We start from the raw sequence: 19,151 nt of genomic DNA, 5'->3' as shown, positions 1-19,151 counted from the left end.
TAAAACTGTTATATTTAAGATGTTTTTGTGTTGCCACCTTATAAGAATCTCAATGGTTTTGTTCCTTTTCCGCTGATAGATACATACGACCCAAGTATGAAAGATGGAAACCAAGGAATTATGTATTGTTCTCATAGTACAGGACCCCTTCCTTGACCTTCACACACAGTATAATGTTCCCCCAGTACAGCCATTTTCCATAAACATGACAATACAAGATGCTCCACACAATACAGTGCCGATTTTTTGGCCAAAACACACTGTATAATGTTCTTACAGTACCATCATCCCCACCCCTCACACATAGTATAATGTTCCAGCCTTACCACTATTACCCCCACACACAGCGTATTGTTCTCACAGTACCGCCATTACCCCACATACAATATAATTTTCCCACAGTACCGCCATCCCCCACACACTGTATAATGTTCTCCCAGTACTGCCATTACACCACACGCTGTATAATGTTCTCACAGTACCGCCATCCCCTCACATACAATATAATTTTTCCACAGTATGCCATCCCACACATAGTATAATGTTCCCACAGTACCGCCATCCCCCACACACTGTATAATGTTCTCCCAGTACCGCCATTACACCACACGCTGTATAATGTTCCCACAGTACCGCCATCCCCCACACACTGTATAATGTTCCCCAAGTACCAACATTACCCCACACACTGTATAATGTTCCCACAATACTGCCATCCCCCCACATATGGTATAATGTTCCCACAGTACCGCCATCACCTCCACACACAGTATAGTGTTCTTACAGTACTGCCACCCGTACACAGTGTAATGTTCCCACAGTACCACCATGCCCCCACATACAGTATAGTGTTCTTACAGTACTGCCATCCCCCTACATAAAGTATAATGTTCCCACAGTACCACCATGGCACCAGGACATAGTATAATGTTCCCACAGTACCTCTATCCCCAATTTTATTTTTTTGTAACATTTTAACAACTGTTTTTTTGGGGGTATTTTTCATGTAATATATTGAAGCCTACGGGAAAATGCCAAAAAACACATCATATCCAGAGAAAAAAAAACACTGTACATGGAGACTTTGACATCATCTAATTTAGTGTTATTACAAACAAGCTTTTATAAATGCCTCAAACTTCCGTGTGTGAATCAGACATGAGATCTAATGTGATAAAAGATTACAGTCGTGGGAAGACGGGAAACATTCATATAGACGGCCGGTGGTGATGTAGTCAGTGACGGACACTGGCCAAATGGTTCCAGAGCCGTATTAGAAGATGAAGATGTCATCCTCATCGTGAAGTAGTTATTTCTCATGTCATGTGTAATGAATATCTCATGCAGTATTGCTAATGCCGATTCCAGTTTGGTAAATTCCTACAGCTGTCCAGGTTCCCAAAGCAGTGGCAAACTTAGCCAGTGATTGGGAGCATGGAGGAGATGTCTTAGTCAGCAATTCAGCTTGGGTTCCAGTCCATATAAGACTAGAGAAAACAACATCTACACGTTCTAGCTCCTGATAAGTTTCCCCTTATTATCTCCAGTAATTGAATTATTACACAGAATTTGTTTTGATGTTCCATCTGCTCATCCTTTTCCTATTCAGGTCCTTACAATATCAGATCCTCTCCCTCTCAGTGGACATTTTCTATATTAAGAAAATTTTTCTGATTTACCCATCAAAGATGGATATGGACAAAGACAAGATGGCAGAGAAAATATTAGACCTCACCCTAGAGATCCTCTTCCGGCTTACTGGAGAGGTGAGAGATTCTGATGACGTCACATTACATCTTTTTTATCTATGGGAATAACAGATGGACAGAACTGGAGAGCTGAGGACTCTGGAAATGTCTGTAGTGAGATTTATTAATGTGTCTCTCCATAACCAGGATTACACAGTAGTGAAGAAGACCTCTAGTGAGCGCTGCCAGGACCCTGTGTCTGAGGGATGTGGAAAAATCTTGAGCCCAATCACAGGGCCTCCACCTCACCTCCTGATGCATGAGGACATCAATGACCAGATCATCCTAGAACTCACCTACAAGATGATCGAGCTGCTGACTGGAGAGGTGACACTGCTGGGAATGTTGGGACATTATACAGTAACGCTATGAAGGGATCGGGGGGATGACGGTATCATTGTATGTGTCAGGTTCCTATAAGGTGTCAGGATGTCACCATCCATTTTTCCATGGAAGAGTGGGAATATTTAGAAGAACACAAAAATCTGTACAAGGACGTCATGATGGAGGTTCTGCAGCCCATCACGTCACCAGGTAATAGACAGGACTAAATACACACAGCCTATAATTATCTCTATGTAAAGAATGAATTCAGTCCCTGTATGTGTTTTCTCCAGATCTATCCAGTAGGAGGACAACACCAGAGAGATGTCCCCGTCCTCTTCCACAGGACTGTAAACAAGAAGATCCCAATGTTCCTCAGGATCATCAGGTAGATGGAGAGAAGGTGTCATGAGATCTCCCCTATGACGTGTAGACAGCTGTGAAGGTCTTGTGTTCAGTCTTGTTTTATCCACCAGTATTATATGTTATATACTTGTGTAATGAGAACGGTAGAGATGGAAGGATTAGAGCTGATCATAGATGTGACTTCTCCATCTGTCTGTGACTTTTACAATATTTGTTTCAGGGTGAAGATCTGACCCATATTGATACTATAGAGACATATGTGAGGGGTGATGAGTGGTGTAAAGAGGAGATTCCTACATATGACTACCCAGGTAAGTAGTAACCACTAAATACAGAGAAGTCACAGATTCTTCTCAGTCACTGGCTGTGGTTGCTTTATCGGTGGTGTAGTCCGGCCGTATCACAATCACGTGATCACCATTTTGCTGCTAGAGCATAACATTTTCCTCCACCCAAAAATGTCCAAATGACTTTGTGAAAGTCTAGTGATTCTCCCATGTCTTGCTACCTGACGTGTGGCTTAATAAAAGAGAACTTCGAGAACACCGTAGCATAGTCATATACACAGAAACCATGTTGTTATACGCTACTATGGGGACTGTTTTATAGACCAACCGCTCTATGCATTATCAGAAAGGAGGGTGACCCGAGGGTCAAAAAATAAGCGGTACTTGGTCATCAATATGTGAAAAAATGTGTAAATATCTTTATTAATATCATAATTACAGACAAATGGAATAAAGTGCGTCAGACAAATAAATAAAAACCAACACCTAAGGTGCTCATGGTGGTATATATAGGACTAATACATTAAATCCAAAAATGTAGAATGCAGCAGAAACGAAGGGGTACAAGAGGATATGTTTAGCCTAATATACACTGTGTTCCAAATTATTATGTCAATAATATTTTCTCAGATTTTCCCAAATTACCTATATGAATTGCAGTCATTGTAATTTTCCAGTCAAATAACTATTAGAGTACAATTGAAAGGTTTTTGTACAAACTGCCTATGATAACAGTAGATTTTTTAAAAAAATAAAAAACTCAAACTGCACTCAAAATGCATGTTCCAAATTATTATGCACAGCAGCATTTTCAACCTTTTCATTTTAATAAAGAACAAAAAAATTGTCATTTTTGAAATTATAAGCATAAGCAGGTTATTACAAACTGAAATCAAAGTTTTCAACTCAAAACTTTATTCTAGGTGATGTTACATTTGCACATAGGACCGCTTGTTCGAAAGGAGCTTCTGAACTCTCTCGTCCATTGAATTTGTCAGGTTTTGGATGGTTTCTGCTTCAATTGTTTTGCATGAGGACAGAATACCCTCCCAGAGCTGTTGCTTAGATGTGAACTGCCTCCCGCCATCATAGACACTCCTTTTGATGATGCTCCAGAGGTTCTCAATGGGGTTGAGGTCAGGGGAGCATGGGTGCCACACCATAAGTTTGTCCCCTTTTATGCCCATAGCAGCCAGAGATGCAGATGTGTTATGTGCAGCATGAGACGGGGCATTATCATGCATGAAAATGATCTTGCTGCGGAATGCACGGTTCTTCTTCTTGAACCATGGAAGGAAGTGCTGTTTGAGAAACTCAACATACATTATGGAGTTCATCTTTACCCCTTCAGGGATCCTAAAAGGGCCGACAATCTCTCTCCCTATGATTCCAGCCCAAAACATTACTCTACCTCCTCCTTGTTAGCGCCGTAGCCGTGTTTGCATGGGGTGTCCATCAACCAGCCATCCTCCACTCCATCCATCTGGACCATCGAGATCATTTCATGCATGATAATGCCCCGTCTCATGCTGCACATAACACATCTGCATCTCTGGCTGCTATGGGCATAAAAGGGGACAAACTTATGGTGTGGCACCCATGCTCCCCTGACCTCAACCCCATTGAGAACCTCTGGAGCATCATCAAAAGGAGTGTCTATGATGGCGGGAGGCAGTTCACATCTAAGCAACAGCTCTGGGAGGGTATTCTGTCCTCATGCAAAACAATTGAAGCAGAAACCATCCAAAACCTGACAAATTCAATGGACGAGAGAGTTCAGAAGCTCCTTTCGAACAAGGGGTCCTATGTGCAAATGTAACATCACCTAGAATAAAGTTTTGAGTTGAAAACTGTTTGATTTCAGTTTGTAATAACCTGCTAATGCTTATAATTTCAAAAATGACCATTTTTTTGTTCTTTATTAAAATGAAAAGGTTGAAAACTCTGCTGTGCATAATAATTTGGAACATGCATTTTGAGTGCAGTTTGAGTTTTTTATTTTTTTAAAAATATACTGTTATCATTGGCAGTTTGTACAATAACCTTTCAATTGTACTCTAATAGTTATTTGACTGGAAAATTACAATGACTGCAATTCATATAGGTAATTTGGGAAAATCTGAGAAAATATTATTTGCATAATAATTTGGAACACAGTGTAAATAAAACATGGTAAAATTAGATACTAAAATCACATTAAAACATATATGTCAAGATGTAACATAGGACTTCTAACAGGCCGGGAACTACAAGAATGGAACGAAGCTAATATTTTCATTCAATCCAGATGGATGCAACGTTTTGAGTGTCCAAATCCATCTGGATTCCATTTGTGCTAGCCGCTGGGAAGCAGGGCCTCCACGTATGTTGTCCGCAATATTGTCAATGCCTCTCACTCTTAATAACCTTGCATCACAAGCATGATGAAGTTTGAAATGCCGCGGAATGGTTTTTAGTCTGGACCCTGCGAGATTAAGGTAACAAAATGCAGTGATTACACTGCCATGGCTATGTGGGACAATTTAATTTATGTGAATTGATGATATATAGCCATGTGGCCTATAAAGAGTATATGACTGTTCACATTTTGTATTTTACATGAAATATTGCCATTGCATACCCTAATATTTAATAACCCAAATACATCAATCCAGGACCCACCACTACAAGCACTGTAATGTTATGCGGGAGGCGCTCTATGTGATTGGTTTAAACTTTAAGTCATTGAGATAATATGTTATGTGGATGGTACAATACATGTAAATCAAGCAACATAGCCTATAGATGGCACATGATTGATTATATTATGTACTATGTAATGTGTATACCCTCTGCATATTTTTGGATTGAATGTATTAGTCCTATATATACCACCATGAGCACCTTAGGTGTTGGTTTTTAATTATTTGTCTGACGCACTTTATTCCATTTGTCTGTAATTATGATATTAATAAAGATATTTATACATTTTTTCACATATTGATGACCGAGTACCGCTTATTTTTTGACCCTTGGTCACCCTCCTTTCTGGCGTGTATCTTGCAGCCTGGGCGTGTGGCCTGCAGCCTGGGCATGTTGCGTGCAGCCTGGCGTTTCTTGTTTAGGTGCTGTGGCTTAGTTGGTTAAACAGCCCATCTTGTCAACAGATCCTGTGTTCGATTCTCAGTAGTGTCTGGCCTCATATCTTGTATGTTGGGCCTGCCACCTCATGTCTTGTGTGTTGGGCCTGCCGCCTCATGTTTTGTGTATTGGGCATGCCGATTCATGTCTTGTGTGTTGGGCATGCCAATTCATGTCTGGCCTCATGTCATGTCTGTTGGGCCAGTTGTTTCGGGTATGGCCTCATGTCATGTGTGGGGGCCTGTTGCTTCATGTCAGGCCTCATGGTATTTGTGCTGGGCCTGCCACCTCATGTGTGGCCTCATGTCTTGTGTGTTGGGCCGGCCGGCCGCCTCGGGTATGGCCTCATGTTATGTGTGGGGGGCCTGCTCATTGGTGTCTGCCGCCTCATGTCTAGTGTGTTGGGCTTGCCTTCTCATGTCTTGTGTGTTGGGCCTGCCGCCTTATGTCTCTGATGCTGGACCTGACGCCTCATTTCTGGCCTCATGTTTTGTGTGTTGGGCCAGTCGCCTTGTGTTAAGGGGACGGTTGCAAACAACTTTATTAAATAATGGAAAGCAACCGAACCTAGGGTCCGCGATGCAGCCTGGAGGACTGCGGCCGAACACCTTCCGGGTAAGAAGGTAAAACAACCAACTGAAATAACAATCCCCTCAGTGTTACTGCACACCGGAATAGGAATAGGGATTCGCACTATCTTCGTTAACTGCACGAGAGATGTGCGACAAATAATGTATCCGTAGCCCTGTTTACTGCTCAGGAACTACGCTGCAGGCGCTAGGATGCGTGTGTGATTCACGCCGGCGTATACGTGCTCCCAGCCGGCGTGCTACCGGACTGAGGAGTATCTCTCCACGTGGCTTACAGGTGGTGCCGGGAATACGGCGTCTGCAGACTGCTCGGGGTGTATGGCGACCCCTTTGTAGGAGCCAGACTGTCGGACAAAGCTACCTGCCTCCCTCCATCTAAGGCTGCCTATCCCCCGCTAAACCTGCCTGACAGAAGCTAAAGCACACGTGGAGCCCAAACGACCAAGCGTCCACACAATAGCACCACCATAGCTCAATGAGCAGAGCGCGCCGCCATGTTTGTGTTGGGCTGGCCGCCTCGTGTATGACCTTTTGTAATGTGTGTTGGGCTGGTCTCCTCAGGTATGGTCTCATGTCTCATGTTTGCCCATGCCACCTCATTTCTCATGTTTGGCCTGCCTGAAGGGTTTCCGGCTGCTTCATAGTGTGGAATAGCTTGGCATTAGGGATTAGCAACCCGAATTGTAAAGTTGGGGCTTCGTACCGGTTGCCTAGTGACCGGTACCGAACTCTGAACACGGACTTTTTACCGGAAGTGCGTTTTACTGTTCGAATTCAGTGCCGAATAAAGTTTGTTGAATAGCTAAGCTCCAGCCTATCAACAAGCTTTTAGGGAGCTCCAGCCTATCAACAAGCTTTTAGCCTGTGGGCAGTTCAGAAGCCATCACAGCCATTTCAAGTTTTGACAAGGCTGTGATTTTCCAGCCCACGTGACCAGGGCTGTATAAATGCTGGATCAAGGGTGCTGCTGCCATTCTTCTCTGATTATCTTAGGGACAGGATGCAACTCAAATGAGAGACAGTGTTAGGTTCTTCAGGTTTACTCATGCATGCGTCCTTGTGGGAGTACTGTGCCAAAAAGTCTTTGTGTGTACTCTGCACCTGTGATTGTGGAGTACTGTGCCTAGAAACCTCTTTTTTTTTACTCTGCACCCATGTTTTTGGGAGTAGTGTGCCCAAAAAAAACATTTTTTCTTACTCTGCACCTGTGTCTGTTGTAGTATTGGGCCAAAAATGCACTTTTTTTTTTACTCTGCACCCTTGTCTGTTGGAGTACTGTGCCTGAAAAACACTTTTTTTTTTTTAAGCTCTGCACCGGTGTCTGTGGGAGTCCTCTGCCAAAAAGCCTCTGTGTGTGCAGAGTGCCATAACAGCCTGGTACAGAGTACAATAAAAGCCTGGTGCAGAGAATCATAAAAACATGATGTAGAGTGCCATAACATGCTGGTACTTGTGGTACAGGGCCTCACCTTCCAAATGCCATCCACTTCACAATCTTTAAATTCATCCCAAATTTTTTTCAGAGAGTCAAATTCTTGCTTTTGCCATCTTGTTCTGTTTCATGTTGTCTTGTATAAATATCATCTGCTGGAAATGAGTGTCCCTTCTGGTCACATACCTTTTTTTCCACAGTCCACAACATGATAGCTTCTTTCCATGCATTCATTGAAAGATTTAGACTGCTTATGGTCATCTGCAGACAGAAATTCCCAAAAGCAGGCAAAATGAACTGATTTAATGACCATTCACAGTTTCACTGTACCATCCGTGTGTATTCGGTAGTCGTGGGAGAGGGCCTCCTGTTTCAAACCTTTTCAAATGCAATCCAATTCACAATGTTTTTAAAATTGTCCCAAAATTTTTTTGGCGGTCAAGTCAAATTCTTGCTTTGTCCCATCTTCTTGTATTTCTCGTCTCTGTTTGTGTACTCTGCAAAACAGTCTCTGTCAGTGTACAATGCAAAACAGCCTCTTGGGGGGGTACTCTGAAAACAGCCTGTGGGTCACTCTGCATAAAGGCAGAATAATAATCGTGTATTGTTATTTTGCCTCACCACCTCACCGGGTTGGGAGTGGGTAATTTGCACTTGCTGCCTTCCTTGGATGTGGTAGTCGTTCTCAGGCTCCCTCTCTGGAATTGCGAACACTGATTCTCCGTTCACAGGCAAAAAGAAAGGGGTATTCCAGCTCCTTTAAAAAGTGTAACTTTTATTTATTAAACTTACAATAGTCTCTAGCAGGAATTACTTGAGGAGATACTGCAATACTGCTCCATATCGCAGAGCCATATAATACGCAGTTCAACGTCAAAATTTGCATAACATATCAGAACATATCAGAAAGACGCTTGAAGAACTAATGATGATTATAAAAATATACATTTTATTAATTTCAATATTATAAAGCCAATTAATATTAGGTAACAATGACAGAAAAGTTATGGTGGCTATTGCCAAAGAAACAGGAGCACTATGGAATGGCACATACACACCAAAAGTAGTACAAGTTAAATGCAATATACCTTAAACCCACAGATGAGATGGAACTAATTACCACTATTGTCCCAGTTGTTAGTACATAAAGCTAACGTGCACAGTGCAAATGGCTAATCTCATACCAAGATTCATACCTTAAACCATCATGGGGTAAATGTAATAGTTGATAGCAATAACTTACATAGGTGTGGATGCGCCAAACGATGGTGCCACTTCCCCTACGCGCGTTTCGGCAAGCGAGCCTTCGTCTGGGGGGAGTCATTAAATCCATTAAAAGTAGATGTGTCCCCAAATTAGCAGAGACTAAGGGGGGGCACGTGGTGCAGCGCGTTTCGAACGCTGTTTGAGCGTTCTTTTTCAAAGCTGCTATGGCAAAAGTGAGCAAATATTAAATACATACATAATGAATAGCAGATGGTTAGACTGGTCATGTGATTAGTGACCTCATCAGATAATAATAATATGCAGTTTACAATATACAGTATATGCAACCCATTAGTAATGGTACAAGAATTCTTTGCGCATGTTCAGACCGTTAGGAGCATATGTACCTAAATTTTAGATCCAGAACGCTTCCCTTGTGCGCAAATGTTGTCAGTGATCTCCACCTCTGAACGATTTTTTTATTTTTTTCCAGACCAAACACCTGCAGACTATCCGTTTGTCTTTGATGGTAAGTAATAAAATGAAAAAACGCATGTGATATATTGCGGCTAGCAGAACTAGTACTGATGATATCTGTTATATGTTCCGACATTCGGGTCTTTAATCTGCGTGTAGTGCAGCCTATGTATAATTTATGGCAGATTGTGCAGTTTATGCCATATACCACGTCCTGAGAGTTGCAATTTATGAAATCCTTTATGATATATCTGTAGGATCCGTCTAGATTTTGGAAAGTTTTAGTAACACAGGCGTGAGCACATGTGCGGCAACGATTTCCGCCACATTTAAAAAGTCCCTTGCAGGAAAGCCAGGTTCCAGAAAGTTTCTGGGACGAAAAATAATTTGGTGATATTATGTTACCTATGGTATTTGCTTTTTTAGCGACATTACAACCAGGCTCCAAAATAGAAAATAATATAGATGGATGGGTATTAAATGTAATACTATTGATTTAATGTGACTAAATTGTGAACTATACTGAATTGATAAAACAGGTTTATCTATTTGACTATTTTTATGTTTTTTGTGTATTAATTACGATCTGTTTTTGGATTGAATGATATTGGCCGCTCTTTTTAAGGTCCATGAAGAAAAATTTCTTTTACTCAATATATCACGGGATTCCATAATTTACTTGTCCAAAATATCAGGGTTATTGCAGTTTCTTTTAATTCTGCTGAATTCTCAGACAGGGATGGCCTGGATGGTGTGTGTCGGGTGACTGATTTTTGCATATAAAATGGTATTTCCTGTAATTGGTTTGACATAAGCAGAAGTAGAAATAATTTTACCTGGGACACCTGGGTCTAACCACCTGCTATTCATTATGTATGTATTTAATGTTTGCTCACATTTGCCCTAGCACCTTTGAAAAAGAACGCTCAAACTGCGTTCGAAACGTGTCGCATCGCATTTGGGTACACGTCTACTTTTAATGGATTTATAAATAAAAGTTATACTTCGTAAAGGAGCTGGAATACTCCTTTCTTTTTGCCTGTGAATGTTCTACATCTGGTCAGGATGAATCTTCCGTGCTCCCGACCTCTATATCACTGCAGGTGAGCTGGCATTTTCACTTTTTTTTTACTCCACTGATTCTCCGTTACCCGTGGTCACCATGGAAGTGAGCCCATATGGCATGGGGGCATGATCGGAAGGGAAAGTGGCTGCTGTGCAGGCAGGTCCCAAAGTGGCTGGCATCCGGAAAACACCCCTTGCATGGGGAGGGCGAGGTGACTGACCTCCAGAGGACATCACGGCCACCCTGCCTCATCACCCACCGCACCCAAGGTGTTGCACAGGGTCACTCGGGCAAGGGCGTGGGGGGTCTATGTGGTGCCTCCGTCAGGCTTAGGACCTGCCTCCGCCACGGGGGTCCTCAACCCACCAGCGGACAGGCTCTTGGGAAAGAGAATGTGACCATCAGGGTCCCCGTGCCTCCAGCACAAACTATTTAAATATAGTGGCTCCTGGGCCTGAGGTGGAAAGCCTTTTTTACACATGTCCTACCACCAGCAACGTGTTGTGTGCCATGCCGCGCTGCTATGAGTACTTCACAAAGATGGCCAGTGCTGATAATGCCATCATCATCGTTCCTATTCCACTTCTATTCTTCCTTTGTTAAAACGCTTCAGGCGATAATGGATGGGGTGGTGGCACAGGACGAAGAGGAGGAGGAACAGGGACCATTCACACCATTATGAGACCAGTCATCCACACATGGCTCAGAGGTTGGGTTCCTGTACCAACAGCGGCCAGGTAAACAACTGTCCAGCCAGGGTCCAGTTTTGGAGGAGGAGGATCCGTGTTCACAACAGTGTGGCACTCAAAGCAGCTCACGGGTATCATTGGAGCATGGCTGGGGGGGATAAAGAGGACCCAGTCGATACACCTCCAACCGAGGACATCTTCTCATTGTTTTTGGCAGCCTGGCACACATGAGCCAATATATGTTGCTGTGTCTGCGCAACGACCATAAAGTTGCCCATATTGTTACTAGTGTTTATTACTGGGTCGCCACCCTGCTGGATCCCCACTACAAGGACAACGTACCATGCTTACATCCGTCACTGGAGCGGGATCGGAAAATGCGGGAATACAAGCATACGCTGGTAGACACACTACTGACTGTGTTCCCACCTGACAGCCGGGGCTCAGTAGAAGAACAAGGAAGAGGAGGAAGTAGTCAACGCAGCTGGGGCACACGCACCACCTCAGAAGGGAGAGGGTTACCGTGGCCGAAATGTGGAAAACCTTCCTCAGCACACCACAACATCCAGCACCACCATCTAATACGGTCCGTATTAGCAAGAGGTAGCATTTCAAAAACATGGTGGAAGAGTACGTGTCCACACGTCTCTATGCACTAACTGATGGGTCTGCCACCTTTAACTTATGGGTCTTTAAATTGGACACATGGCCTCAGCTTGCCTTTTACACCTTGGAGGTGCTGGCCTTCCCTGCAGCAATTGTACTGTCAGAACGTGTGTTTAACACATAAGGGGGTGTAATCACAGCCACGGGCATCCGACTGTCAACAGCCAACCTGGGCAAGCTCACATTCATTAAAATGAACCAGGTGTGGATCCCACAAGACGTACCTTTGGCTGACTAGAGAAGTAGAATAACCGCATCCATACATTATTATACTCAACCGCAGTTTATTCATTCAGTTTGCCATTCCCAATGTTTTGGGACCTGTCCAAATTATAAAAAAAAAAGTGTTGGCTGCCTCCTCCTCCGACTCTTCCACGTACTCCCCACATTCACCTCCTCAGCCTCCTCCTCCAGTTGGACTTCCTCCTCCTGGTTCAAAATTATTATTTTTTTTTATTCTGTTATTTTAAAGGGGTTGTCCCATGAACAAAGTTTATTTTAATCAATACATCTTGGAAAAAAAAAATAACCACAATTGGATGTGTTTAAAAAAAAAAATGTTCCTGTGCTGATATGTTATAAATGTTCCCCTGCTGTAGTGGGAATCCAGCATGGTGGACACCCTGCTGTACTGTGTAATGATTGTTTCTGACCATACACGGAACATGGTCTGATTATACCACATCTCCTGGGCAGGGGAGGAAAGAAAAAACGTATACAGACCTTACAGCACGAATAATTCTTCCTTTGAGGTAAATAATTTTTTAAAAACAGGCAGGGAAATGCTTTATCTCACAAAAAAAATCAGCTGTGATCCCCTGCTGTCATGTCTGAATACTCTTTTGCTTCCTCCCCTGCCCAGGAGATGTGGTATGATCAGACCATGTTCCTGCATGGTCAGACACAGCCATTACACAGTACACAGCAGGGGCATATTTATAAAATTATCTCAGCAGAGGAATATTTTTTTAAACACACCCAATTGTGGAAATGATTATTATTTCAAGACGTATTGATTAAAATCAACTTTAAAATTAACTTTGTACATGGGAAAACCCCTATCCACATTCTTTGCACCCCAAAAAAGTGCAGAGTGTTACACAGCCTGGGCAGAGAGAGAGAGTGGCCAGCAGATTATTACACTGCTTGTATGTAGTGTGCCCCCAAGGAGCCTGTATTCCGAGTACTCGCCCCTCTGCCACCAAAAAAAATTAAAACAAAACACAAAAACAGTGTTGGCTACCTCCTTCTCCGCCTCTTCCACCTACACTGCCCCGTCCACCTACTCCTCAACTTCCTCCTCCACTTGGACCTCCGCCTCCTGGTTCAAGATTATTATTATTTTTTTATTCTCTGTTATATTAAGTCATTTCCCTATCCACATTTGTTTGCAGGGCAATTGTCCAGCTCTTACCCACATTTTGCTTCCTTTTGCAGCCCCCTAGCCCTTAATCTGACTTTTTTACTGCAATTTTGAAGCACCAAAGTTCGGGTTCCCATTGACTTGTATTGGGTTTGGGTCAAGTTCTGATTCCCGAACTGAACTTTGAGCTACAGCAGTTTGGCCAAAGCCGAGCATCCACGGGTCCGCTCATCCCTACCTGCCATGTCAGGTCTAGGGTATTCTTGGGCTGTCTCTGCCTCATGGCATGACTTGATGGGGCCTTTGGAAGAGCATGACTTTCAGTGGTATGTACAAATTTGGGGGCCGTGGCATTTGCCTGGTCAGCCGGCTGACTTGAGGCTTGTAGGTCTGTTTTCACTACTTTCTCAAAGCTTCACTACCCTTTACTAGCAATACTGCTGATATTGGTAAGGATGGATGACAGATGATGCCGCCAGTCTGTGGTGATTCTATTAAACAACAGGGAGGGACCTTAATAAAATACCGTCCTGAGGGTAGCTGGTGAGTCCAACAGATATCAAGTCAATCCCTTATACTTGGGAAGCATATTGAACTGGTCCGCATTTAACATCTATGTCCCAGTTTGTCCTCTTGTAAATGGTTGGAGGTGTAAATGGTTGTGCTAATCAGAATGAAACCACTGTAAGTCCAGTGTAGGGAGTCTCAAAATGTACTGGTCGACTTTCAGCTTTGGAAGATATCTACGTCCCAGTTTTCCTTCTAGTTGGATTTGGTCATGGTTGTGATAAACCAAATGAAATCATTGTAAGTCCAGTTAATATTCAGGATCTGAAGTCATAATTTGGACTGGTTGGCATTTAAGTTGGTTAATCGTTTAGGTTCCAGGTTAACCTTCTAGCGAGATCTGTAGCTTAGACATGGCTAAGCTGAACAAAACCAGTGTAAGTCTCCAGCTGATCCTACCGGTCTGATGTTAAAAGACGGTTGCTAAGCATTTAAGTTGATAAACATTTACATTTCAGTTCACCCTTCTAGTTGGAGGTGCAAGATTAACATGGTTGCGCTAAGCTGAATAAAACCACCGTAAGTCCAGTTAAGGCTCCTAGCTGGAGTCACAAAATGGCCTTTTGGACGCTAAGTGATTAAACTCTTGATGCCCCAATCTACCCTACTGGTATGAAGTGGTATGATGAACTTGATGGTGCCAAGTCATGCAGCATTATACTGGTCTGCCCTACGAATGGAGGTGCGAATTGGACTCGCCAGTACGGGGCTGATACACTACCAATTGCCCCAATCTACCCTCCTGGTATGGAGTAGTAAGATGAACTTGATTGTGCCAAGTCACTATACCAGTCTGCTCTCCTAATGGAGGTGCAAGTTGGACTCGTCGTTATGGGGCTGATAAACCATCAATATCTCAGTCTATCATTCTAATAATTGGAGTTGCATGACACACATGGTTATACCAGATCTGGTGAAAATATTTCAAGACCAGTGTATTGTGGGAAATCAGAATCCATTTTGTCTTATCAGTTCCAATTTTATGCTCTAAAATCTATCACACAGCATTTTTACAAAGAAACTTCCCCACTACACATTCCAAGTCCCTGAGATCTAGATCGAACCAGACACTTAGACACAACTATGTCTGAATCCCACAAAATAGTTTCTTGCTTGTTGGCATAAAGCCCTTTCTACCAGGGGTGTATATAACCCTCACCCACATTTAATTAAAGTGCAATCTTATGCTAGACACTATATGTGTGCGTGTACTGTAATAATTCTCCGAAGTCGTTCTTTATACCTCTAATCTGGCCTCGCACATCAACTCTGGTGGGCCCGTTGTGCCCACAGTATTCTTCTGGTTGAAGTTGGAAAATGGATTAATTGGAAATTAAGTCGGAGGAGGTATTATACCCAATAAGTATTTTGGGAATGAAGTCATAAAACTGTAGACTGAACTAAGTGGTGAGTTGGTTAAATATCCAGTCAATGCGCTTTTGGAGTAATAAAACGGCAACTCTGCAAAAAACCTATAAAAGGAGGAATTGATGGATGAGTTAAAATCTTCACTTACCTGTCAGACTCCTGTGGCAAAGAAGGAACATCTTCACTTGTCAAGATGAATGCCTTAGCACTGAAGGAAAACCATTTTCTTTATTACTCAAGAAAGGCATGATACATCCATAAGGTACAGTAGTGTTCAAAATAATAGCAGTGTGTTCAAAAACATGTTAAGCACAAAATCTTTATACTAGTTTTTATTTCCATGCATTGGGAACATTGCACACTGTTTTCTAATTTAAAACTTGAAGAGGAATGTATATAATTTTTCACTACTTTACAGAAAATAACAAAAAATGAACATTGGGCTGTTCTAAAAAATAGCAGTGTCTGCATTTGTCTTTACAAACTCACAATATGTACTCTTTTTTGAGGATTTAGCATCCCTGTGAATCAATAACCTAATATTTAGTTGTATAACCACAGTTTTTTAGAACTGCTTCTCATCTATGTTGCATAGAGTCAACCAACTTCTGGCATCTGTCAACTGTTATTCCAGCCCAGGATGCTTTGACTACATCTCACTATTTTTTGGCATTTGTTGGCTTTGCATCAGAAACTGCATTTTTGATGTCACCCTACAACTATTCTATCGGATTAAGGTCCGGGGATTGGGCTGGCCAGTCTATAGCCTCAATTTTGTTGGCCTGGAACCAAGATTTTGCTCGTTTAGGGTCATTGTCTTGTTGAAACACCCATTTCAAGGGCATATCCTCTTCAGCGTAAGGCAACATGACCTCTTAGAGTATTTTAATGTATGCAAACTGGTCCATGATCCTTGGTATGTGGTAAATAGGTCCGGCGCCATAGTAAGAGAAACATGCCCATATCATGATACTTGCACCACCATGCTTCACTGTCTTCAGAGTGTACTGTGGCTTGAATGTAGAGTTTGGGGGTCGTCTGACGAACTGTCTGTGGCCCTAGGATCCAAAAAGAACAATTTTACTTTCATCAGTCCACAAAATGTTTCTCGATTTCTCTTTAGGTTAGTTGATGTGTTCTTTGGCAAATTGTATCCGCTTCAGTACATGTCTGTTTTTTAACAGTGGGTCTTTGCGGGATTTCATGCTAAGAGATTAGCTTCACACGGGCGTCTTCTAATTATCACAGTACTCACAGGTAACTTGAGACTGTCTTTGATCATCCTGGAGCTGATCGTTGGCTGAGCCTTTGCCATTCTGGCTATTCTTTGATCCATTCGAATGGTAGACTGTTTTCTTCCACATCTCTCTAGTTTTGCTTTCTATTTTAAAGAATTGGTGATCATTTTAGCTGAACAGCCTATCATTGTCTGCACTTCTTTATAAGTTTTACCCTCTCCAATCAACTTTTTAAATCAAAGTACGCTGCTCTTCTGAACAATGTCTCGAATGACCCATATTTCTCAGGCTTTCAAGGAGAAATGCATGCATAACATGTGCTGGCTTCACACTTAAATAAGGGCCTCCTGATTCACACCTGTTTCTTCACAGAATGATTGACCTCACTAATTGAACTCCACACTGTTATTATTTTGAACACATTAATTATTCAAATACACAGACTCAAAAACATGCAGATCATGAATGCGGAGTCTGTTGGTTTTCTTATAACCTACTGCACCAACTCGTAAATTGTTTGACATGTGGTAATATAATTTTATACCAAAACCAGTGATTAATCTGGTTAGTCATATTGGACTGCTATTATTTTGAACACTACTCTACATGGTTGAGGGGATGGGGTCTAATAGCTTGGTTTAAGACCATCTGAGATTTGGCCAATACCATATGATGTCTATATCTCTGACTGAGTCGCTTCCTCATTGGAAAAAAAGAACAGTGGTGTATCAGAGGTGATTGTTATCACTTGGTTTTCTTAAGTTCTTTGCTCAAAAACTAATCTATTTTACATTGGACTGTTTTCAACTAACAATCTTCATGTTTGGATTGTATTATTAGCATACATTTACGTTGTGGAATTGATGCCATTATAGAGAATATGATAAATTCTATCATCCCTAAATGAATGTTTGATTGTGGCGGCTCTTTATATTGAATAGCTCAGACCTCTATTTTTTTGGGGGTATTATAGTTGTTTCAGCTCTTACTACTTGGCTAGGATGCGGTAACCAGAAATTCTCTAAACTTTAGTTGTTAGTTTTGGATTAAATAAATTTCTAAGGGGAACTTAATGATACATCCTTAGGGACACACACACACACAAAAATGGAATTGTTAAAGTTGGATTATAATAAAGTACTAAATATTTCTTCTGGTTTCTGGAACCCCTTTGGCAATTTGAGTTCTCAATCTACACTTGATAGCATAGAGGTGAGCAGATTTTGAACCATTAGGTGATCATTGAAACTAGAAAGGTTTCTTACGATTCAGATCTTGGCCTTAGGGGTTCCTTACTTCAATGGAAAATGTCAACAATATTGGGTGTGATATTACTTAATATTTTAACCCCTTTAAAGCCCAAGAAGCACTAATACGTATCTGCGCCCTGGGACTTAAGAGCCTGATACGTATTAGTACGTCTTGGCAATCGCACCCGCACACAGGCTGTGCGGGCGCGATCACTGCCGGGTGTCAGCTGATTGTTACAGCTGACACCCGGTGCTATGTGCAGGGAGCGGCCCCGCACCGCTCCCGGCACATTAACCCCCACAATGCTGAGATCGAAGTCGATCGCAGCACTGCGGTGGCAAGGGGAGGTGATCGGGATACTCACCTCTCCTGCCGGCATCCAGCGATGTCTGCCGCGGCTTCCCGGATGTTGCCATGACAACCCGATGTTTCCAAAATGGGGTCACTTGTGGGGGGTTTCCACTATTTAGGCACATCAGGGGCTCTCCAAATGCGACATGGCGTCCGCTCTCGATTTCAGCCAATTTTGCGTTCAAAAAGTCACACAGTGCTCCTTCCCTTCTGAACTCTGCCGTGCGCCCAAACACTGTATTTTCCCCGCATATGGGGTATTGGCGTACTCAGGAGAAATTGCACAAAAGTTTTAGGGCTCCATTTTCTCCTCTTACCCTTGTGAAAATAAACGAAAATGGGGCTAAAACATCATTTTTGTGGAAAAAGTTAGATTTTTTATTTTCACGGCTCCATGTTATAAACTTCTGTAAAGCACTTGGGGGTTCAGGGTGCTAACCACACATCTAGATAAGTTCCCCGAGGGGTCTAATTTCCAAAATGGTGTCACTTGTGGGGGATTTCCACTGTTTAGGCACATCAGGGGCACATCCGCTAATTATTCAAGCAAATTTTACATTCAAAAAGTCAAATGGTTCTCCTTCCCTTCCGAACCCTGCCATATGCCCAAGCAGTGGTTTTCCCCCACATATGGGGTATTGGCTTACTCAGGGGAAATTGCACAACAAACTGCATGGTGCAATTTCTCCTGTTACCCTTATTAAAATGCAAAATTGGGGTCTGAAAAACATTTTTATGGGAAAAATGTGAAAACTTTATTTTTACGGCTCAATGTTATAAACTTCTGTAAAGCACTTGGGGGTTCAGGGTGCTCACCACACATCTAGATAAGTTCCCTGAGGGGTCTAGTTTCCAAAATGGTGTTACTTGTGGGGGGTTTCCACTGTTTAGGCACATCAGGGGCTCTCCAAACGCAACATGGCGTCCACTAATTATTCAAGCAAATTTTACAATCAAAAAGTCAAATGGCACTCCTTCCCTTCCAAACCCTGCCGTGCGCCCAAACAGTGGTTTTCCCCCACGTATGGGGTATCTGCGTACT

General features: G+C 42.4%; 1 protein-coding gene and 1 long non-coding RNA gene across 2 annotated transcripts in view; both read left to right on the top strand.

The window, feature by feature from the left end:
* LOC141270499 (uncharacterized) overlaps positions 1 to 19,151 on the top strand; it is a 228,608-nt gene that overhangs the window by 23,770 nt on the left and 185,687 nt on the right. The window contains exons 3-7 of the mRNA XM_073680505.1: positions 1,610 to 1,766; positions 1,896 to 2,075; positions 2,159 to 2,282; positions 2,366 to 2,460; positions 2,659 to 2,749. Coding sequence (XP_073536606.1) covers positions 1,610 to 1,766; positions 1,896 to 2,075; positions 2,159 to 2,282; positions 2,366 to 2,460; positions 2,659 to 2,749 — 647 coding nt within the window. The remainder of the gene's footprint in view (positions 1 to 1,609; positions 1,767 to 1,895; positions 2,076 to 2,158; positions 2,283 to 2,365; positions 2,461 to 2,658; positions 2,750 to 19,151) is intronic.
* Positions 5,071 to 19,151, top strand: part of LOC141270607 (uncharacterized) — a 31,754-nt gene continuing 17,673 nt past the window's right edge. Inside the window, exons 1-2 of the long non-coding RNA XR_012321707.1 lie at positions 5,071 to 5,202; positions 9,567 to 9,602. This is a non-coding gene — a long non-coding RNA (uncharacterized lncRNA). The remainder of the gene's footprint in view (positions 5,203 to 9,566; positions 9,603 to 19,151) is intronic.

The sequence above is a fragment of the Phyllobates terribilis genome, unplaced genomic scaffold (genome assembly GCF_046119375.1).
Source record: "Phyllobates terribilis strain yellow unplaced genomic scaffold, ASM4611937v1 Scaffold_5__5_contigs__length_657084704, whole genome shotgun sequence".
NCBI classification, from domain to species: Eukaryota; Metazoa; Chordata; class Amphibia; order Anura; family Dendrobatidae; genus Phyllobates; species Phyllobates terribilis.
The sequence above is the reverse complement of the archived record's forward strand: the minus strand, read 5'-3'. Positions and strand labels throughout refer to the sequence as shown.